General features: G+C 36.8%; 2 protein-coding genes across 7 annotated transcripts; one reads left to right on the top strand and one right to left on the bottom strand.

The window, feature by feature from the left end:
- The first annotated feature begins 1,076 nt into the window (after positions 1-1,076).
- On the top strand, positions 1,077-7,732 carry LOC120017048 (ACT domain-containing protein ACR3). Of its 6 annotated transcripts, XM_038870102.1 has the most exons (11): positions 1,077-1,246; positions 1,345-1,420; positions 2,284-2,400; positions 2,855-3,020; positions 3,259-3,365; positions 3,586-3,631; positions 3,936-4,050; positions 4,454-4,521; positions 4,981-5,598; positions 6,302-6,406; positions 7,193-7,732. In XM_038870102.1, the coding sequence occupies exons 5-11, from the start codon at positions 3,295-3,297 to the stop codon at positions 7,514-7,516; spliced, it is 1,347 nt and encodes a 448-aa protein (XP_038726030.1). In that variant the 5' UTR covers positions 1,077-1,246; positions 1,345-1,420; positions 2,284-2,400; positions 2,855-3,020; positions 3,259-3,294; the 3' UTR covers positions 7,517-7,732. The 6 variants fall into 6 exon arrangements, with proteins under 6 accessions (XP_038726030.1, XP_038726027.1, XP_038726033.1 ...); XM_038870099.1 differs by lacking the exon at positions 2,855-3,020; XM_038870105.1 differs by lacking the exons at positions 1,077-1,246; positions 1,345-1,420 and adding an exon at positions 1,855-2,010.
- A 6,080-nt stretch (positions 7,733-13,812) lies between these two features.
- Positions 13,813-19,065, bottom strand: LOC120016254 (probable protein phosphatase 2C 11). Its single transcript, XM_038868935.1, has 8 exons — positions 18,892-19,065; positions 17,217-17,359; positions 16,878-16,976; positions 16,614-16,772; positions 16,126-16,212; positions 15,495-15,586; positions 14,230-14,301; positions 13,813-14,089 (listed from the first exon to the last, which is right to left on the bottom strand). The coding sequence occupies exons 1-8, from the start codon at positions 18,939-18,941 to the stop codon at positions 13,961-13,963; spliced, it is 831 nt and encodes a 276-aa protein (XP_038724863.1). The 5' UTR covers positions 18,942-19,065; the 3' UTR covers positions 13,813-13,960.
- Between the last annotated feature and the right edge of the window lie 3,573 nt (positions 19,066-22,638).

Below are 22,638 nucleotides of genomic sequence, written 5' to 3'. Positions count from 1 at the left end.
TTTTTCTTTGTTTCTCAGAATTCATGATTATGATTTCTGAATCTTCTATTTTACTAGCTACGTCATTGGAGCTGTCTTTTATTGATTAGTTGGGTGTCTAAACATACAACAGTAAATCAACAGTGTTTGACGGAATCACTCATGTTGTATTGACAAAAAAAAAAGAAAAAAAGAGAAGGTTTTCGTGAGTTAAAGGTCATTAATTATTAAAAAAACACACGAATCTTGACTCAAAATAAGGCTGAATTAGAACCCAAAATTGTATTAACTTTGAAACTCTTTAGCCGCATCCTCTCTCACGTAGTACAAATATGAGTCTCCTCCTCCATACACCTTTTATGATTCGTCCTTTAAGTTTTTTTTTTGTTGGTTTGTAGATCTAGTCTACCATATCAGTTATGTACAATAAAGAATAGGTAAAAAAATTTCATCACACCATTTTTCATAAAGATAAAATACGGTTTCTCTCATCCATTCGTCGTGGATTCTTCATGATACAGGTTTTGTTAATGTGTTTTAGCGACACATATTTTGTGCGGAGTGATGAAGCTTCTTGATCCAATCCATACGTATTGTTTTCGCTTCTATTTTTTGATTAGTCTGTTCTGATTTATCCCGAGATAGGATTATTCGGATACATCTTTATGTTATCTGATGTTATAATCTAATGTTTGTTTTTCGTCTTTCTAATTCCTCAATTAGGGTTTATAAGTTTCTAAACTGCTGACGTCGCATTACATTATGGAATGAATGCTCGATTTAACCCTCTTTAAAAAAAATAAATAATATTGTCTTAATTGCATACATGGGCCCCAGTCGACCAGCACTGTGCCAGCACGCACAACACGACAACCTTAAGCCACGCGGCTCCTTCAATCTCCCCTTGGCATGACAAAAATAATTGAGTCAAAGACGGCGTACCAAAGTGGACAGTGTTTGCACGCGCTACGTTAGAGAATCGGCGTATCCACTTCACTTATTCTGACACATTTTGTTAGATGGAGGATGTTTCTTTGGTCGCCGCGTCATTTTCCCAATAAATTAATCCAATTTTAATTATTAAGAGGGCATAGCCACTTCACGCCACGCCATCTCTCCAGTCTTCCTTCCTTTTCTTCTTCTACAGACACGCACGCAGGCGAATGCGAAAGTGTTCACTGTTTATCTCTGATATTCCTATGAAGATCTAAACTGAACCACCTCTTCTTCTTAATAAGAGTTGGAATCTGGAAGGAATTTTAATAAGGTAAGCAACTTGTAATTTCTTCAATCGAATGAATTTTATTCGCTGCATGGACGTTCCCTGTTATCCATAAATTCTCAATAAACCTGAAGAATATGCAGGATATTGCTTCCTTCCAGATTTCAAAGGAGCATATACTTCAAGAGCGACATCCCTAAACCAATCCACTTCTCTATGGTTAGTTTTTCAGTTCAGATTTCCAATAAAATTAGTTTTGAAGGATGAGTGGGCGTGAGAATTGCAGGATTTAAAGCAAAATTGGATGTTGTCTTACATGTGTTCGATCAATTGCCACAGTGAAACATCAAAAAAGAAATAGAATCTCTGGTTGAATTTTTTTTTATTAACTATTATTTGGTCCAGTAAAATGGACGGCTGTAATAAATGTACGGATGATGGTGGTCGTTAAAGTTAGGAGTATCTTATGTCTTTACTCTGTCACATCAAAGGTGTTCATTGTTTGTTTTTACAATTTCCATTCTGTATTAGTCACGCGTACAAAAGACCACTTGCCACCATGTTAGCAGAAGCAGTAGTTCCTCTCGGGCCCACAGTTGTCTTTTGCCCCCTTTTTTTAATCTTTCTTCTAATACAAACAGATTAGAAGCTAAGAGCTTGGATTTCTCCCATTTAATATGTTTTTGAGAAGGCTTTGAAGATTGTTGACATGTAGTGGAATATATTTTACTATTTTCAATGGTGGGTGTCTAGTCAGAGATAACTTCTGTGCGGTTGTGCAGATCCTTCCAGCTACACTTCCACTGGAGGTGCTGTTAATTTTTAAATCTTGAGACCTTTTGATGCTACCTAGTATTTCTATAACTTCCAATTTGACATTCTCAAATGTCTGCCTTCAGATTTGTCAAAGCTGAATTTTTGTGATTTGGGCGCTTTCTTCAGATATAGATTCTGGATGGAGCTATTCCCTTGAGCATATGACACAAAAACTAATTTTGAAGAAAAGCAGAGAAATCTACCAGTAGAACTCTTTTTTTTTTATACTATATATCACTGATAAGATGGCTTTCTTGCTTTTCCAGATATTGATATCATAGTATGAGCATGTTTGTCTACGTGCCCAGAGATCAGTGACTATGATGCCTCATTAAATCATCGGGGAAGCACTGCCTCCTTGTCGGTTGTCATCTACAAGTTTGGTATATCTTTGATTCTTTACCAAATTATTTGGAAAAGTTTTTCTTCCCTGCAAAGCTACAGGATACAAAATCATTATGCTTCCATGTATCTTCTTTGCCCCTTATTGTTCTCTGTGATATTATTATTATAATTGCTATTAAGACTGACTTAGCAATTTTGTTCATATGTTCTCTAGATAATACCATATAAATCCGAGAAATGATGTTTTCATTTTGGTCTTGTATAAAACACACGAGATTATCATTTGTATTAAACCGTTGTCCTCTTTATTTCCTCCATATTCAATAATACTTCTCGTATTTTTATAACCACGAAGAGTATGAGACCTTAGGTCTTGACTTGCCTGTAATAACTTTCTGCCATTGCAGATTTGTAGACTTGATTGCTAGTTTTAGTAGTTTTTTATTTTTATTTTTATTTTATTTTATTTTCTTTCCTTTCCTTCTGTGATAGTTCTAATGGAAGTACCATGTAGAAAGCCGAGATATATTGTCATAGCTTCTGGTTCTTTCAAAAGTGCGGATGAACGACAAAGTAATGAGGATCAATGTCATAGCAGAATGCTCCTTTTAGTACATTCTGATGAAAAGAGAAAGATCAGCTCATTATTTTTCTGAATGTATGCTTTTAGATTTTCATCAGAAACAGCTATTTCTTTTTCGTAAGACAACACATAAAACTGCCATCATCTCCCATGTCAAAGTCTCATTGCTGTATGCGATCTTTATGCAACTTCCTTTTCAAAACTGATGGTTAATCTACCAATTATAATACGTTCTACCAATTGGATCAATTTTTTAAGAAAGTCAACTGCATTTAGCATCATAGTAAACTGACTGGTATTTTTTCAACAACAGGAAGAGTTGGACTCTGATTGATTGGAAGTGGTCCAGATGCCTAAAGATAGTTGGGCATACTTTGATCCTGAATATGAGAACTTGAGCATCAGAATCAACCCTCCAAGGTAGTTTCCATAAAAAAATTCAATCTACAAAAGCTTTGCTTTCTCCATACAAACATGACTCAGCTTTATCATTGCACACATTCTACGATGCGTTGTTATTCGAAAAATACGTATCCCTTGCCAGTTTCCAGGAATTACATCAGCCATGACATATTGGTAATGCAAGTAATTTGTTCTTTTATCATATTCTCTTTTCAACTCATCCGAATTTCTTTTACAGGGTCTCTGTAGACAACTCTACTTTCAGTGACTGTACCCTGATCAAGGTAAGTTCCAATCAACTGCTGTAAAAAATGCACTTCCTCATTTGCATGAATAATCCGATCAAGTTGGCTCATGGAAATTCTTGCACCATGGGATTAAAGGTGCATTATTATATATACACACAGAAAAATAAAATACATACCTATATCGGGCATTTCACATTCCTGACTAAATTCTTTAAAGTATAGATATACAGATTTCCTCTTCTATTAAGTTCAAATTATATCAAAAGCTAATTTATTTCACTCGTATGGAGCGACAATGAGAATACCTTGGAAATGAAAGATGACTAAATGTGTTTTGTAGGTTGACAGTATGAACAAACCGGGGATACTGCTTGAAGTTGTGCAAATCCTATCAGACCTTGACCTGATCATCAACAAGGCTTACATCTCCTCTGATGGTGGATGGTTTATGGACGGTAAGTATATGCGAATATTGATCTTTCCTTAATGTTCAGATGGTGCCTTCCTTATCCAAGCTCTCTCAGTCTTTGCCTCTGTTTCTTTGACTCTCTTTCTGACTGATAAAACATATTCTCACTGCTTTATTCTCATCAAATGTTAAATTGAAAAATTTTCATTCCCTAAGATTTTTTCTGTAAGGCAATCCGCCACATGAATGATTTTTCCTATGATAACTTCACATTTTCATGCTTCGTGTCAGCCATATTTCCGTCTCCTGGACTTGAATCAAAACAATTGCATTGAACAAAGAGTCCAGAAGGCACCATCTTCTAGGTCTTGTTCTGTCCTCCCTTCCACCCCTCTTTGCATCTCATAGTGAACAAGTCGTTTGTGCTCTAATTTTCTCTCTGTAAACAGTTTTTCATGTCACTGATCAACGCGGAAAGAAGATTACAGATCGCAACACTATCAATCACATAGAGAAGGTATGTGCCTCCCTTTACAACAGATGCACTCTCTGCTTCTCTGATTCCTGACTAGGCTTCCATCAGAGCTTGGAATATCATCAAGAAAGCGTAACTATTTGAAAGTAAATTATTCATAGCTAGATGAAAACTTAAATATATGGGGAATAAATGAACGTGAAATGTGAAGCTCACAATTTATATCCCTGCATGCACGATGGTATAGCATACATCATTTGAAAGTGGCCCAGCATTTTTTTTCCTGTTCCGGAGTTCTTACTCATCTATTGTTCTTGCTTGGAAATTCATGAGAAAAGCATAGACAGGGAATTGATCTAATAAATTCCACTAATAATTGGAAAGCCTTCTTGTTAAGAACAGAAGGCGGATAATGTGCTCCTCAATATTCCTATTTATGTGATTTCTTCCTCTCTACATAGGATCTGCGAGAAATTTCCTGTTCATTTTGTGTTGCAACAGGCTCTAGGACCTAAAAGCCATAATATAGATGGAGCAAAGACTTCACCAGACAAGCAGGTTGGGGTCCACTCAATTGGAGATCACACAGCAATTGAACTAATTGGCAGGGATCGCCCAGGTCTCTTATCTGAGATATCTGCTGTCCTTGCTAATCTTCACTTTAATGTGGTTGCTGCTGAAGTTTGGACCCACAATAGGCGGATAGCTTGTGTAGTTTATGTCAATGATAATAACACAAGCCGTGCAGTGGATGACCCAACTAGATTATCTGTTATGGAGGAGCAGCTCAAAAATATCCTACGTGGCTGTGAGGATGACGAACAAGTGGCTCGCACCAGCTTCTCCATGGGTTTCACCCATGTTGACCGACGGCTCCACCAAATGTTGTTTTCTGATAGGGATTATGAAGGTAGTGGAGCGGCACCTGCGGTTGATTATCCTACCTTGTATAAACCACAAATCACAGTTGAGCGCTGTGATGACAAGGGGTACTCTATGGTTACTGTACGCTGCAAAGACCGGGCCAAACTTATGTTTGATATTGTCTGCACCCTTACAGACATGCAATATGTTGTTTTTCATGCCACCATCTCATCAGATGGCCCTTACGCGTTGCAGGTACATGCATAAAAAGTCCTGCCATTTTTTCTTATCTTCAAATCAATTTCTGCTTATGACACTCACAAGTTGCAGCAATGATAACTGGCTAAACATCTACATAGAAAGTAAGGAACTATGGATGAACCCTTGGCCTAGTGGTAAAGTTGCTTTACCGCAACAAAGAGGTCATGAGCTCAATATCTGGAAATAGCTTCTCTAATATGTAGCAGTAAGGTTGAGTATATTTTTCCTTTTCTAGGCTCTGCTTCTTTTGTAAGACCTTTTGATGGGAGTTGTTTACCTTTTTATTTGCGTAGGAAGTGCATATTCTCGCTTATGCGCTGCATGTGAAAGAAAACTTTTTTTTTTTTTTTTGTTTCGGACAAAAATTTCACGTATGCTGATCACTCTACTTGTCATTAATTTAAGAGCAGCTTCCTTGGGCTATATGGTGCAACTTGTGAAGTTTGACGTACCTTTTGAATGAATTCACTTGCTTTTTATTACAGTTGGATCTATTCCAGTTCATGACAAAAATCTATTTGTATATAATTTTCTATGTATGGCCCCAAAATTGTTGTCATTCCTCATCTTGTTTGATTGAGAGGTGGATATGCTAATCTTTCTAGCAAATGAAAATAGTAACCAAAAAACCTACTATTATTACAACACACAAGATATTTGACTTTACTGAAGTACCTGATGCGGTATGAATTTTTAGGAGTACTATATTCGTCACATGGATGGCTGTGTACTTGATACTGAAGGAGAGAAGCAGAGAGTCATCAAATGTATTGAAGCAGCTATTCAAAGAAGAGTAAGTGAGGTGAGTCTTGCATCCTAACATATTGCAGTCATTTTTAGTCTTTTCAATAGCGTGATAAAAATTCTGTAGTAGTTACTAGGTTAAGATAGAGAATTTATATTCGTGGCTTGACCATAGGGTTGTTAGTCTCGTGAAATTAAAAAAATTCGATGGAAATGAGTATTCTAATAATAGGTCTATGTCATTGCCTATACGCAGGAGTGAGAGAAAAAATAAGGAAATTAAGATATATTAGTTTCTACTGTTTTGACTCAATTATGTATTATTTCACATTGTTGTTTATGGTTAACGTAATTTTTGGCCTTGTTAGAGACCCTATGGACATGCGGACATGTGGCCAGTGATAGAGTTGTAGGGGGTGCAACCTAGAGGTTACAGGTTTAATTACTAAACAACCTCTCCAGTACCGGTCCCTGAACCCGCCTACTGCGGGATCCCATGCAGCGATTTTTGTGCACAGGAGTTGTTTACCTTTTACCTTAGTGACCCTATGGAAGATTGGATAGACTACTTATTGCCATATATTGTTCAGCATGTCTCCTTATGGTTAGAAGTCCTATATTTTTATAATATAGATGGATGTGTTGTAAAAGGTTTGGACAACTGTGGATCAAATGAGCATTAGTCATGTCCTGCTCTAATTTTTTGCCAAACAAGGCAATTTAATGAGGAATATATTAGGTAGAGTTAATAGTTGATATCTTTACTTCTTTTTTCTAACATGATTTTGATTATAAAAATATATGAATCATTAACGTTTCTGTGCATATGATCATGAATATTCAGGGTGTGAGCCTGGAGGTCTGTGCAAAAGATAGGGTAGGCTTGCTCTCTGAAGTTACAAGGGTTCTACGAGAGAATGGATTGTCAGTCACCAGAGCTGGTGTTAGCACGGTTGGAGAGCAAGCAGTGAATGTCTTCTATGTGAGCGACCCATCTGGGAATCCAGTGGACAAGAAAACTATCGAAGCACTGAGTAGAGAAATTGGCCATACAATGATGGTTAATGTGAAGAAATCACCAGGTGCACAAGCGAAGGAAAATGAGGTTAGTGGTTTGGCCAAAACATTCTTCTTCTTTGGCAACTTATTTGAAAGGTTCAAGGCCTGAAAATTTATCCTTGTGAATCTAGCAAGGACATGTAGATGTACAGAATAATTAATAAGACTGGACAAGGTAGGCAGGGCTTGTGATTGCATGCTCGGGGTAAGAACATGAATGGAAATAATGAATTTGGACTTGCAACTGTTGCTTGCTGTAATTTCCTCTCAACTTATTAAGATGATGATGCTATCGCTTGTTAATTATTCCCTTTTGTTTGTCTTTCGATTTATTTGTGTTTTGGTTAATATGAGTTGTCTACGAACAATCGCTCTCTCTCTAGCCTTCACACATTGTTGAGTATGGAGACAAATTCCATGCTTAATGTTGCAGTTCTGGGCTTACTGTAAGGACACCAAGGTCATATGTCCAAACGGATATGGTTTTTTGTGAAAAAATGGAGTGTACTGTAGCAGGTGTCCGGATGGAAATATGGGGTTTCCCGTGCCAGCGCGCTAGACTGCAACTTCTAACCTTCTATTTTTGGTGTAGGTTTCTGGACAGCACTATTCATCTGTCCGGATGGATCACTGTTCACAAAACTGTATCACGAGTTTTAAGTCGTGAAATAGCAGGAAAAAACAAAGGGTTTTCATTATTTTTCTCAGAAAATAGAGAGAGAAGAGAGGGAGAGTGCAGCAAACTTCCGGGAAGCTGAAATTGGTGTTCTTGTACTCTTGATTCTTGATTCATAGTGAAGCCTAGCAATATCAAAGTTGACGTATCCTGTTAGATCGCAAAGATCGACTGAACTATTATAATTTGCGATCGACTGAACTATTATAATTTTCCATGTCTTTTACTTCCTTGCTCTTATTTGGTTTGATTTGCTGGATTCTCTAGGTATTTGGGTTGTTGGTTTGATTGTTATCTCTGATTGTTCTCGCTTGTGTTCTTGCTTGTATTGTCTGCATGGGATTCACACTACTTTTACTTGGGGTGAGAGAATGTATGTGTGTGTTGAATTCCACTGCAATTGGTTTCGAAGCTTGAGTTGTTTGTTCAACGATTTTTGTGAGCTGTTGTGATCTTTGTTTGAGTAAGAACAACGGGTGGAGATAGTGCCAAGGATGTCAAAAAATTCGATGGGTTCGATTTTCAACTCTAGAGAATGCAAATTATTGATTATTTGTGTATAAGGGATCTTGAATTATCTCTAGAAGAAGTAGTTCCTACGGGGATGAGTAGGTTAGATTGGGGCAAGTTCGATAAAAAGGTTCTAGGGGTGGTTCGGTTAACACTTGCGAGAAAAGTGTTAGTGCACGTCATTAATGTGACAACTACTATCGGATTGATGAATACCTTGTCTGAAATGTATGAGAAACTGAATGCAATGTAACAAATCCAATTGTTGAGGCAATTGTTTATGTTGAAGATGACGAGGGGATGTTCTGTAAATCAACATGTGGTGTTGGTGAATGAGATTATAGATAAACTATTTATGTAGACATCACCTTTGAGGAGCACTTAAAGTGTGTGATCTTGTTGACATTAATGCCGGATGATTAGCATACAACTGTAAATTCTATCTGCAATTCCAATGGGAAGAGGAATCTTGTATACAAGGAGATGCATTCCACACTCCTTAGTGAAGAGTCAAGGAGGGATAGTGCTGGAGAGTCAACAATGGGTTAGCTTTAAACACTGAAAAGAGAGGAAGACCAACCAATAGAAGTTCTGGTAGCCACTGAAGGTACAAGTCTAGAAAGGGATGAGGCAAGTCTAAAACTGGAAAATGGTCAGATGGTTGTTGGCATTGTGGGAAGTCGGGTCATTTGAAAAAGCCAAAAGGATTGCAGGGCTTATAAAGATGAAACCAACAGGGCCAATACAACGGAGGAGATCGATCAAGATGCATTGATCTTAAGTATGCATAGTCCACTAGAATCTTGGGTGATAGATTTGGGAGTGTCATTTCACTCTACTTCGAAGCAAAGTATCATGGAGGATTACAAATCCAACAATTATGGCAAGGGGCATATTACGAATGATCATGTTCTTGATATCGTGGCAAGAAGTGAGGTGCGTATTAAATTATCTAACGATAATGTGTGGAAGATGCATGATGTGAGACATATTTCAAGTTTGTCATAGAATTTGATTTCCATGGGTTAACTAGATAGAGAAGGTTGTGTGATTAATTTATTTGATCGTAGTTGAAAGGTTACAAGGGGTGCTTCGGTTGTAGCTCGTTGATGTAGTGCGAGATTCAAGACGCAAAAATCCAAACACACAAAGACATAACCAACTCTTCCACTAGCGTAACTTGCTCAACAAGTAAAGATGTGGGAAAACTCAGCAACGCTCTATGTGGCTGTTATTAATTCAATATCAAAAAACCAATTGTAAAACCTTCACAAAGTGCTTATATAAGCCTCATACAAGAAGACACCCTAAAATCACACAAAATACTAAAATATCTCAACTAATAAAATAAAGCAACAAGCATAATATGCTAAACTAAAACACCAGTTCAATTGCTAAACTTGTCTCGTTCGTGAGTCTTCACACGATCAAGTTTTTCCAAATAGCATAACGCCACATCATCAACATCATCAATTGCTCCTGCATCACTCATGGTGAAATGTCAGGTACACTTTATACAACTTTGAATTCAAAGAATTTGGTGAATACTGTTGAAGTCAAAGATGATGCAAACATTTGGCATCATAGGCTTAGGCATATTAGTGAGAAAGAGATGAAGGTTTTGCAGTTCAAGGGCAAGTCTGTGAAGATTGGTCTTTATGAAGACTTTATCTTTAGGAAGCAAAAGATTGTTAGTTTCTCTCAGTCAGGCAAGGCACCCAAAACTACCAAGTTGGAGCTTGTTCATACTAATGTGTGGGGACCTTCATCGGTTCAATCTCCTGTAGGGTCTAAGTACTATGTGACCTTTATTGATGACATCAAAAGGAAAGTGCGGGTAGGGCTGTTATCGGTATGGTAAATTATCCATTGGCATACCAATACCGACGTATTGGTTACCAAAAATAGCATAAGACTGGTATATCGTTACCAATTGTTCGGTACGGTAAATTTACCGATGACTTCGGTAACGGTAACGGTAACGGTAAGCGAAGTTCAAAACTGATAAATTCACGGATTACCGACATATATATTAAATATATATTAATATTATTTTTAGTTTTAGTTTTAGTTTTATTTAATTATGACCATTAGATTGATCTAATTTAATCTAGACCATTGATTATTTTTAGGGTTATCATTTATATATCACTCGTAGCAATTTCATTAACTTTAATGTAGTGTTTGTTACATAATAAAATGCTTTGTTGGTTTTGATTACTGGCTTTTCTTCTCCCTTTCCATTATGGTCTTTTATCTTTTATTTATCTTGTGTCTTCTAACTTTCCTGCTGTGGAGTTTAAAACACTTCGGATACTAAAAATATTAAAAATTAATGAAATGAAAGATTTTCCGTTATAGATTGTTGGAATAATGTTATGTGAATTCTTCTTTCTTTTTTTCTCCGATTGATAGGTCTTTTTTCTGATTCACATGTAGCACAATGATCCTTCTCATTAATCTATCAATTTTATTATTGATATTGTAGGCAAGATGAAAGTGTTGTAGTCTCATACAATGACTATTAAGCACAATGCTACTTGATGCATTTTTTTCTTCTCCTTTTTAAATAGGTTTTAAGAATTGGTAAATTTACCAATTACCGACTTACCATTACCGATCGATCGGTATAACGACTCTTCCGGTAACGGTAATGGTAACGGTAACATTTTTTGAGTTACCGAAAGAATCGGTATAGTAACGGTATTTCGTGTTTGGTAACGGTAACCGTACCAATAACAGCCCTAAGCGCGGGTCTATTTCTTGAAAACTAAATCTGATGTTGATGAAACTTGAGTATTATGAGAAAATAGTGAATCATGAAGAATTTGTTAAGGGAAAGTTTGGCATGCAAGACGAAATGGATTCTCTTATGTCCAATCACACATAGAGATTGGTGAGTCTACCTAAAAAAATGGCACTACATAACAAAGGGGTTTACAGAATCAAAGAAGAAGCAGATAGAAGTAAGAGGTACAAGGCGAGACTGGTGGTAAAGGGAATGAGGGCACAGACTACTCATAAATATTTTCACCTATTGTGAAACTCACCACAATTGGATAGTGCTAAGTATGGCAGCAGCTGAGAATCTATATTTGGAGTAGTTAGACATCAAGACTGCTTTTCTCCATGTGAATTTGGAGGACATTAATATGTGGCAGCCATAGGGTTTTTTAGCACTTTGTAAGGAGGACTGGACTTGATATGCAAACTAGATAGGAGTCTTTATGGCTTGAAACAAGCCCCGAGACAGTGGACCAAGATGTTTGACTCGCTCATGTGCGAGAGTGGCTATACAAGATGTCATGTAGACCACTGTTGTTATTTTTAAAAGGTTTGACAATTTCTACATTATTCTTCTGCTGTATGTAGATGATATGTCGGTGGTAGGGGCTGATATGAGTGAGATTAAAAATCTAAAAACACAATTGTCAAACAAGTTCTCTATGAAGGGTCTAGGTGAAGCCAAACAAATCGTAGGAATGAGGATTTTGAGGGACATAATTAATGGTACTCTGAAGCTTTCCCAAGAGGAGTATGTCAAGAAGGTATTAAAGATGTTAAACCTATTAGGACACCTTTGGCGGCACATTTTAAGTTGTCCAAAATGCTTGTGCTTGAAACCGAGGAGGAGAAGAAAACCATGAAGAAGGTGCCTTATGCTTCAGCCATAGGGAGTCTTATATATGCTACATTATGTACTAAACCTGACATGGCTCATGTAGTGGGAGTAGTAAGCCGATATATGAGTAATCGTGGAAAGCAACACTGGGAGGTAGTGAAATAGATATTAAGGTATCTTCATGGTACTATTAGTACGACCCTATGCTTTGGGGCTGAAAATGTGAATCTGCAAGGTTATGTAGATGCAGGCTTGGATGGAGACATAGATGACAACAAAAGTACTTCAGGAAATATGTATACTGTGGGTGGTACTACTGTTAGCTGGGCCCCTAAATTACAGAAGATAATAGCTCTTTTTCAATAGAAGCGGAGTATGTGGCTTTTACGTAGGCTACAAAGCAGATGATATGGTTGAGTAGTTTGTTGGAGGAATTGGACAAGAAGCAAGTTGATGGTATTCTATATGGTGGTAGTCTATTCATTTGGCGAAGAACCCTGCATTTCATTCTAGGACGAAGCATATTCGATTGAGGTACCATTTCATACGTTTGCTGTTGGACAATGGAGAGTTGAAGCTACACAAAACTCTTGGTAGTGAAAATTCAGTTGATATGTTAACTAAGGTTGTGACTACTGATAAGTTGAGGTTGTGCAATGCTTCAGTTGGTCTTCGTAATTGATGACTAGAGATGGATGTTGCTTATGGGCTTTGTATCATGATCATGAACTTTTGGTTGTTTGAGGAATTAGCTCTAGGTGGGAGATTGTTGAATATGGAGACAAATTCCATGCATAATGTTGCAGTTTTGAGCTTATTGTCCGAACACTAGGATCAACTGTTCGGATGAATATAGTTTCCTTGTGAAAAATAGAGTGTACTGTAGCAGGTGTCCATACGACAATATAAGGTTTCTGAATGACAACATGCCAACGTTGTGGGGTGCACTAGACTACAACTTCTAACATTCTATTTTTGGTGTAGGTGTCCGGATGACACTATTCATCTATCCGAACAGATCATTGTTAACAACACTATATCATGCGTTTTAAGTCACGAAACACTAGGAAAAACAATAAGGTTTTCAATTATAAGTTTCATCAAACACTTGACAACTTATTACATAACTTATAAGCTACCTTATTTTCACAGAAAATAAGCTCTACCGAACGAAGTTCTGGTGACACCTTGCTTGGGACGCACATCTGCTGTAAAATTTCTCTCCCTCATGTGAAAGGACATTCTGGATGTTATTGCAAGGATCCGTTGGGATGATTTTTAACGTTAACGGAAAAACTGCGCTTAAATACGTGAAATATGTTGCGATATGCTTGGCAAGCTAAAAGATAAGTTGTGCAGTAAAATATTTTCTAAGATCTTATAATATTATATCTTAATTTTTATAATAAATTTTGTTTTTAAAGTTAGTCTAATAAGTATAATTTATTATTAATTATAAAATGAGAAATGAAAAAATCTTTATAAAATATTCAAAAAAACATTATTTTAAAAAAAAATTAACATTAATAATTACAAGTGGGTCCCATGTCAATTTAATTTAAAAAAAAAAAAGGGCAAAAAGCCCTAAACGTATGCCACCGTATCCAACGTTGGCTGCGCATCTAACAATGACATTCAAATAAGAAACATAAAACAAATATGACTAATCTAACATTCAAATATAAAACACAAAACAAATATGATCACCAGCACCTACCAGTAACAGCCTTGGGGCATTATAATGCTCAAGAGTTTTCAAATCTGACGACGATGCAAGTAATATTGTCAGAGCTTCCTCGTGTAAAAGCTTCTCGCACGAGTGTTCTTGATGCTGCTTCTGCGTCTCTCATGTCTTGCACTGCAGCCACAGCATCCTGAAAGAAGCAAATGAGAACACAATTTAAGAAAGGCTTGACATAACATCAGAACACAATTTTATCATAATTTTGGAAAATAAAATATAAGTAATTTTGCTATACTCAGCAGAATCACTCGAAGAGAAGCAAATACTCACCTCATTAGATAAGACGTTCCAAAGTCCATCACTTGCAATAATAATAAAATCTACATCACCAATATCTGCTTCCTAATTAAGCATTGGAAAGAGAACACGAGTAAGGAGACAATGAAGCTTGACAAGGATAGAATGGCATAACAATAATGAATCAAAATTCTTAATTTAAGAACTGTGAAAGAGGCAATACAGTTTTTTTCTTTTCTTCTTTTGAATGGCAAGGAATTTTTATAAAGCACCAACAAGGTGAAAGGAACGCACAAATGTCTGGCCCAATGATAGTTGTAGAGGTGCAACCTAGCGGTTCAATTCCTAGAAACAGCCTGTTAAAATATTATGTGGGGTAAGGTTTGCATATCTTCCTTGTACACGGGTGTTGTTTACCATTTACTTTTTTACCAATAAGGTGCAAGGACAGAAACTACAAACGGGCTAAACAGGTAGCTTCAGTGGACATGGAACTTCTGGCTTGGAAGGCTATCGGCATGGGCAAACAGCAGAGAAACTTTATTCAATTAATTCCTATGTCTGTGATGTGGATGCTGTGGTTGGAGAGGAATAACAGTCTTCAACAACCACGAATCCTCCATTGACTCCTTTTTAGTAAACTGGTTTGACTGCGTTAGATTTTGGGGCTGTGCTTTTGCTGGGAATATTTTTGATCTGTTGAATATTTCCCCCTTGTATTCTTTCTGGGTTGCACCCCCTTGGTGCTTAAATAAAATTTTTGTATTCAAAAAGAAGGAAGACCAAAACTTAAAACAATTAAGACAATTGCTAATAAAAAGCATCTATTTAAGATCCCTTGGAGTTGATTATTCTATTGTTTCTTCTCAATGATGTTCTTAAAACTAAGGAATATGCATTTTTTTACAACCATGGAAGTTTGGTACCTAAAAGGGAAAAGTAGATTCATGCTCTTTTCAAAATGCAACTTATTCTAAATTCATTAAAATTTTCAATTTGAAACTAAAATATCATCTTGATCCATTTTCAAAATTTATTTGTCAATGACACAAATTAAATGCAGGACAAAGGGTCATTACAAATTACCAGTCTTGTTCCTAAACAAAGCTCTAAAGGGCTGATTAGAATATTACAAACTACAACATTCTTGAATTAAAAGACCACTTCAAAAAATGGAACCAGCAAACTTGGCTACGGCAGCACGACTTTGGTTAATTACTCTAAACAATGGAACTTTCATTTTAAGTTGCATGTGAGTGATAAAATATTATATGATCGGGCAATCCAAAAAAGAATACCTGAATTTCTGGCTCAGCAACTACATAGGGCTTAAGTAGTTTGTCCCCAAACGCACGAGAAACAGCAAGAACACCACCAACTCGCCATGTTCCTAATACAACAAAAGATTTTTGAGATTTATTATGAGATTTGTCATCGACTAGACTTTATTCTATGCCTATATCAGCTAAGTGGTCGAGGACAAAAAGTAGCCTATGCCAGTCATTTGGAGCCATATTCTTTAAAAAATGGCAGCAGTGCAACACGAAAAAACAATATTACATAGCCATGCAGTCGCAACATGGAAATGCACGGTACACCACCAACTCACCATGCTCCTAATTGCAACAACAGATTTTTTAGATTTATTTTGAGATTTGTCACTGGCTAGACTCTATTCTACACCTATATATTAAGTGGCTGAAGGGCTGAAGGCAAAACAGTAGCCTGTTACAGTCGTGTGGAACCATATTGTTTAAAAATGACAGCACTAAACAACAAAATTACATGGCTTTTAAGACAGACCTAATGGAGTTCCACAATGTCCAAAAAATAAATCACACTAAATTGAAAAACAATATTTATTGAATCTGTTGCAAGAATGTTTGACTTCACAAAACAAGCTGAATAAGACCAAAAGATTCAGTTTACCTGCCCAAATGACGAAACCTCCTGCCTCTTCAATCCTTTGGCGTTCATCCAATCTATCAGGTTTGTGATCAATTGATAATGGAACAGCTACAGTCCAACATAACAACAGTTGTATAAAAACTTAGAATGCAATAAATTTAACTGCATCCAATGAAAATTTCAAGTTTGCAGCCTTCCAATACGACCCTCCAGAAAAATATGGAGGACATCACACAATTCAATTATGACATATTGTAGACCATAAAACATATACCTAAAATATGCATAATGGCGAAAATCTGATTTCTATGTCAGGTTTCTGTTCGATAGCCATTCCTTCAGTTTTAAAGTGACACCTTCTAATGTCAAACTTCAGTATTTCTCTCACTTCTTTTATAATTGAATTTTACAACAATATGAGTTCTCAGCACAGGGTGATGTTTCCAGTTCTAGTTCTTAGTAGAATGTCCCCTACAAAGTCCCATATCCAAAACAGAGCAAGTAGCAACCTGATCCAGCCCTACACGCAACCACTCTAGAATCACCAACATTTGCAACAAGTAGCCGATCCCCCACCAACAAAGCAGTTGATGCAGTTGACCCAGCATTCCTCTGCTGGCCATTTTCAAAGTTGAGATAATCGGCATCGGTCTGCCTAAATACTTCATCTGCGATAATATAACTTCTCCTTATTAATGATGGATGTGGAAAAAAATTCAAAAGATCTAAGTACATATATAATGATGTATAATGATTAATGACCAAATTCATACCAATTGCTGCCTTTGTATTAGTAATGAAATTGGGGTGGTTAATCAAGTTCTTGAAAAGGTTGTTCTTTAGGTATTCTGCAGTTCTGGAGCCTCCATGACCTTATAAGTATGAGAAGACAGTCCATTAGAATCATATAATAACTGTTTGCATAAGAACCTGCATTAAAACCACATCCCCCAACCCATACGGCGCACTGCTAACCACAAAAACAGTAGAACACCACACAAGAACACTATTTTCAATGGTCACAGTAAATGTTCAGCCAAAATTGCTGCATGAAAAAATAACACCATAAAGATAACATCATACCAATTCTGCCATAAAAGCTTAGGCCGTACCATCAAAAACACCAAAGAAGGCAACCATCTGACCATCAACTTCTGATATCCTTGTCTCATAGAAATCCTCCATCGAAGCTCTTTTACCCTTGAAACTGGAATATCCATAGCTAAATTTTGTGGTATGGCTTCCAGTGAGAAAGCTAATCCAAAATGCCAAATATTTTAGTCCTCATTTTAACTAAAAGAAACATAAACTTTTTTTACTCAAAATAAGATAAAACCAAGATCTCCTGCAGTGAAGTTTCAAGTGAAAAATCTAAGCAAGATGAAATGTTACAGTACTCAGTCTATTGAACTCGTATATTTTAAAGTTTGAATATTTTTTCTGCACATAGAAGTCTCATAATCATGAAATTTCATATCAACATTAAAGGGAGGGATTCAACCACATGTCCAATTTATAGCATGTGTTGTAACACCTTCTACTAAACCTAAGCCTATTTATTAAAAAATTACTTCATCCAAAGTCCAGCACAGGTAGAACTTCAGCATAAGTTTCTTCATAACCCAAGCTAAATGCAGCATGTTCAAATATAGACAACAAAATTGATGATATTAAAATACACAGTCCATAATCATCAAAGATTTGGTTCCCAATAAAAGCCAATACCTTTATCCTGTCCATCCCATGTCCCTGGAACGGATGAGAACTCAAACTGAAGTCTAGAGATACAAATGTTTCCAATTTTAGAGGAACCATAAAGTGGGAAAAGTATTTGATACTTCCTCAAAGAACATCCTTCACTTCCACATGTGTAGGCCACAAGGGCACTCTACATCCGTGCAGGTTTGGTATTCATTATAGAAAATAAATTGGAATGTTCAAGTCAAACTTTCTCAAGAAACTGACATTGTTGTGTCACTCGAACTGGAATGACACTTTCCATGAATAAACATCTAGGGAACTAAACATGACCACACCCTCGAACGCCAATTTCCTGGAAGCCAATGACTTAGTCTCACACACAAAGAGCATGCTAATTGGATAGAATCTCAGAAATTTTATAAGTCGAATTTAAAATTAGGACAAATAAAAGGCAAAATTTCAAATCTAGTAGCATTCAAATCAACATAGCATTTCAAATCAATTAAGTTTAATTTCTAAACCTGCCCCTACTTTCAAAGAAATTATACTTGTGTGTCTAGTTTCTTTATAGAAGCGAACAGGTACCCGTATGTATGTCTCTAGTCATGCTTTCAACATCAAAGATTAGCCTGATTACTCAGATTTAAACAGTTTGAGATAGGTCTACAATTTTTGCCTCATATTCTACTCATCCTCAAATTTATGCCTTTCAACTCATTTGGACCAACTAACCCAAACAGTGTCAAATATTGGACTGCTCATGCTACCAGATATTTTCTTTGACATGGGAACCGAAAGAAAAGAGACAACAACAGAGCATTGTATAGACCGCACTCCGCTAATCAGAAAATGATCATTGGCCAACATGAAAATAAAAAACGATGCTCATGATATCAAAATTGCATATTCTTCCATAACAAACATGAACTAGGTCCTCTGTGCTACCAATCAGTAAAACCCCATTTACAAGCTAAACCCAATCTACCAACAAAAACAATCATCATACGATAAACTAAGACCTCTAGAATCATAACAAAAACCACACAACGAAACTTAAAAGCATAGCTTGTAGTGAGATTTAGGTACCTGATACCGCCACCACTGAAGAGGGCATCGGGATTTCTGTAGGATATCATGGTATTATCGGCCTGTTGTTCTCGTTCTTGCAATGGACTCAGTAGCGGCGGCGGTGTTTCATTGGGGGGCCTTTGATCGGCATCCCCAGGAAGGGAACTCGAAAATAAGTGTTGATGGTGAGGTGATAACTGGAATTGGTCGTCGCAGAATTTTTACAGTAAAGAACAGTCAGCGTTTTCCTGCGGCCGAATTATTCCTCATCCAGCCCAATCACGCAGGCCTGGCTGGAATTAAGGTGGGCCACAGATTCCTTGGCCCACATTATATAGCTGTTGTAGATATTTGGATAAGTCGACCCTATTTGTTTTTTATTTATCGTAAAAATAATTATTTGTGGTATTGAAAAAAAAATTGAAATTGATTAAGGTCTATTATCAAATAATTAAGGTGAAAATCAAAATACAATTGTAACCAAAATGGCCCGCAACCATTATTCTCTTCATGGGTGCAATGAATAACCCATTAGTCTGGACAAAAGCCTGCAAATCAAGCATGATAGATAAATACGTGCAAATTCCATGTACGAACTAGATGGAAATCGAAAACTCTCTTAACCATTGGAACTAGGTGTTATCGCTTAGAAGGATGGTTTGCGTACATTGGAAAAACATTGTACAAACATGATCAAAATGCACATATTCGATATCCTCGACAAAGGTGTTCATGGCACCGTACCTTGCTTAAGATTTCATTGTCACGGTTCATTCTTTAGTACTCATAGAAGCTGATGTTTCCTCCATCGATAGTGCTAAGTGCCCAACTTTTGATAACCCAACTCAACTTAAGTCTATGTCGTAAGATGACTAAGCAAATGACTATATAAATTTGAAAAAGAATAGTTCTAAAAGCATGACTCTGCAAATTTGAGGAAAAAAAATACAATTTTCAAAGCATTGTACGGTTTTTGAAGCTACTTAGTTTATTGAAATCCATTATTTATCTCTTTTGAATTTCATTGATTTAGATCAATAGAAGTGGAATTAGGTATTCAATGTTATTCCATTGAATTTCGTCTCATGTCTATGGTTATTTCATTGATTTAAATCAATAGCATTAGCTATTCTATTGATTTAAAGCTAATGCTATTGATTTAAATCAGTACAATTAATTATTTCATTGAATTTCGATTCATGCCAATGGTTTTTTTGTTGATTTAAATAAGTGGAATAGCTAAAATCCATTGTTTTAAGTTTGAGAATCAATCTCATAAATTTTAAAGTCAATAATCAATCTTAGAACGACAAAAAATTTATGAAAAAATTACAATCCAAACAAATTAATCCACCTTAAAACCCACCAAATTTACAAAATCTTTCTACAAAAAAATTCAGCAACAACCCCAATATAACCCACTTGAGTGAAAGGTCTCAACATTCAAAGCATACCCACTTAAAAACAACTTTCAAAATCAATGGAATGACATACTAAATCAATAAAATAACTATTTTGGTGACAATTCTAGCCGTTCAACGGCTCGAACATGTAGAACTTGTCAAGAAAAGTTCAACGATGTTGGTGGTTCGCGGAGAGGTGGCCTATGATGGCTGGATTGGACTCCAAAAGTTTCATTGGCCACTGCCTCAAATTGAGATTCCAGAGAAGTAGGCGGTTGTTGGCAGCAAACGAAAGCTGGGGGTGAGTCAGAGCGCTTCGGCGCTTCAGTTCAATGTGCCGGTGGCTTTGATTGGTGGCCGAAAGATCGACCTCGATTCTGGTAGCAAGGGGAGGAGAGAGGGAAAGGAGAGAGAGTGTGGGGGGAGGGGTTCTGTGAGTATTTGTGTGAATTTTCAAAATTTACAAGTTATCTAGTTAGGATTGCTAGATTTGGGATGGGTTGGGTTACCAAGGGTTGGGCTCTTTAGTATTTTCCTTCCTCTACATGGATTACTAGACTACTTTTGCAACTTGAGGGGATCTCTTTGTTTAAACAAATAACCACAATTGAACTAACAACTAGCTACAAATACTTATAAGATGAGTAATACATAATCAACTTATAATGGTGCAACTGTTAGAAATCACAACCCACTCACATTAATAATATTGTCTGCTTTGGATTTACTAGTTTCTGTGGATAATCGAGCATGCATGGCTTTGTTCTTCCTGAGTTGTATCACATAGGATCAACGAAAGTCTTATTGGTGGAGAGGGAGTGAAACTTTTCTTATAACCCTATTGTTCTACACTGTTACACCACGTGTGTCAAATTTTTGTGTCTTCAGTTTTTTCCTATCTCATTTTAGTCTCTTTGATCATTTTCGAGTGATGGGGATTATTATTTTCCCCATCGAGATTTATGATTTCCTCTCTTGGGAGTTCCATGCCAACTCTCTATTAATAATTAATAGTATGAAAATGCACTCTCACGATCCCACCCTAAACAGGGAGTGAGAAATTTGTATCCCGAGAAGAGGGCAACATTCTCGTGAATGCTCCAAATCCCATAGTGCTACCATCGATGGAGCAAATGATGTGAAGTATCTAGGAGGTTGTAGTAACTATGATTGCCACTCCCTTACCAACTCTTATAAAATGGGCAGAGAGTTGTGAGGGTCAGACAGATGGTTAGGGTGAGGGAGCATCAACTACTAAAGTTCTTGTAGATAATGTTCCAGTAGTTCTGGATTCGCCGATTTAAAACGTGCCAGCAGCAAGAGTACTAGTGGTTACTAAGGCATAAAGGTTTGATCAATATAGTTTGAAAGAATTGGGAGAGTTGCAAATGGCCAACCACACCATAATCAAAGGTGAGTTAGTTCCAATACTTGTTGAGAATTGGCTACTAGAGATGGAGAACACTCGTTGGTGTTAGAGATCCCTGAGGCATAGAGGCCATGTTTGGCCGCCCGATTCCTGAACGGAGCCGTTTTACATTAGTGGTAGCTACAATGTCGTGTCAAGCCAAAAAAATTATGATGTGTTCTAGTTCCAAGCAACTTTTTCTTGAGAAGTTTGTGCCAACAATATTGAGACACAACAAGGTCAAGGAGTTTGAGGAATTGAAGTAAACTCCGGGAATGTAAGTGGTGAAATACGAAGCCAAGTTTGAGAAGTTCTCACCATATGGAGGAAATTTGGTGGCTGAGGAAGAGGAGAAAATATCCAAATTTTAGGAAGGTCTATTTCCTTCATTGTCCTCCAAAGTTATAATATGTAGGGTTAAGATCTATAAAAAGGTGATTGATTGTGTACCTATTACCGAAAGGGTGACACTTAAGAATTGAAATTAGTGGGATAGCAAGAAGCAGAAATCAAAGGTTAATTCCTCTATGGCATCAGTACGGACATCGTAGGTAGGAGTGTCCTAACAAAGGGAATGCATCTTAGGAAGAATAATTTCCTATTGCAGTACATCTATTGCGCTATGCTCTACTACTTGTACCACTATTTCACCATTGACCTCAATTCGGGTACCAATCCAATTTTGATTCCTCCGCAACGAATGGCACCATCGGAGTTGATGAAGTTGAATGACCAATTGGAAGAACTTCAAAGTGAGGTTTTTATGATCAGACTTAGTGTATCACCATGGAGAACACCAACACTGTTTGTAAAAAGGAAGGTGGGTCGTTGAGGATGTGTATTGACTATCGTCACCTGAACAATGTTATGGTAAAGAATAAGTATCCATTAGCTAGGATCAACGATCTTTTCGACCAATTGAGTGGTAACCAATTTTTTTTGAAATAGTTTAGT

This window comes from Tripterygium wilfordii, chromosome 15 (genome assembly GCF_013401445.1).
Source record: "Tripterygium wilfordii isolate XIE 37 chromosome 15, ASM1340144v1, whole genome shotgun sequence".
Classification (NCBI taxonomy): domain Eukaryota; kingdom Viridiplantae; phylum Streptophyta; class Magnoliopsida; order Celastrales; family Celastraceae; genus Tripterygium; species Tripterygium wilfordii.
Note: the sequence above shows the minus strand (reverse complement) of the source record. Positions and strands in the feature narration are given on the sequence as shown.

What these genes read in the sequence shown, in the direction of transcription:
- LOC120017048 (XM_038870099.1), top strand. Translation starts at nt 3,295, where the DNA reads ATGCCTAAAGATAGTTGGGCATACTTTGATCCTGAATATGAGAACTTG. An exon ending in GTGACTGTACCCTGATCAAG is followed by an intron (nt 3,632 to 3,935) that starts GTAAGTTCCAAT and finishes TGTGTTTTGTAG; the next exon opens with GTTGACAGTATGAACAAACC. An exon ending in ATGGCCCTTACGCGTTGCAG is followed by an intron (nt 5,599 to 6,301) that starts GTACATGCATAA and finishes ATGAATTTTTAG; the next exon opens with GAGTACTATATTCGTCACAT.
- LOC120016254 (XM_038868935.1), bottom strand. Translation starts at nt 18,941, where the DNA reads ATGATATCCTACAGAAATCCCGATGCCCTCTTCAGTGGTGGCGGTATC. An exon ending in TTCAGTGGTGGCGGTATCAG is followed by an intron (nt 17,360 to 18,891) that starts GTACCTAAATCT and finishes ATTTTGGATTAG; the next exon opens with CTTTCTCACTGGAAGCCATA. An exon ending in CTTCTTTGGTGTTTTTGATG is followed by an intron (nt 16,977 to 17,216) that starts GTACGGCCTAAG and finishes CATACTTATAAG; the next exon opens with GTCATGGAGGCTCCAGAACT.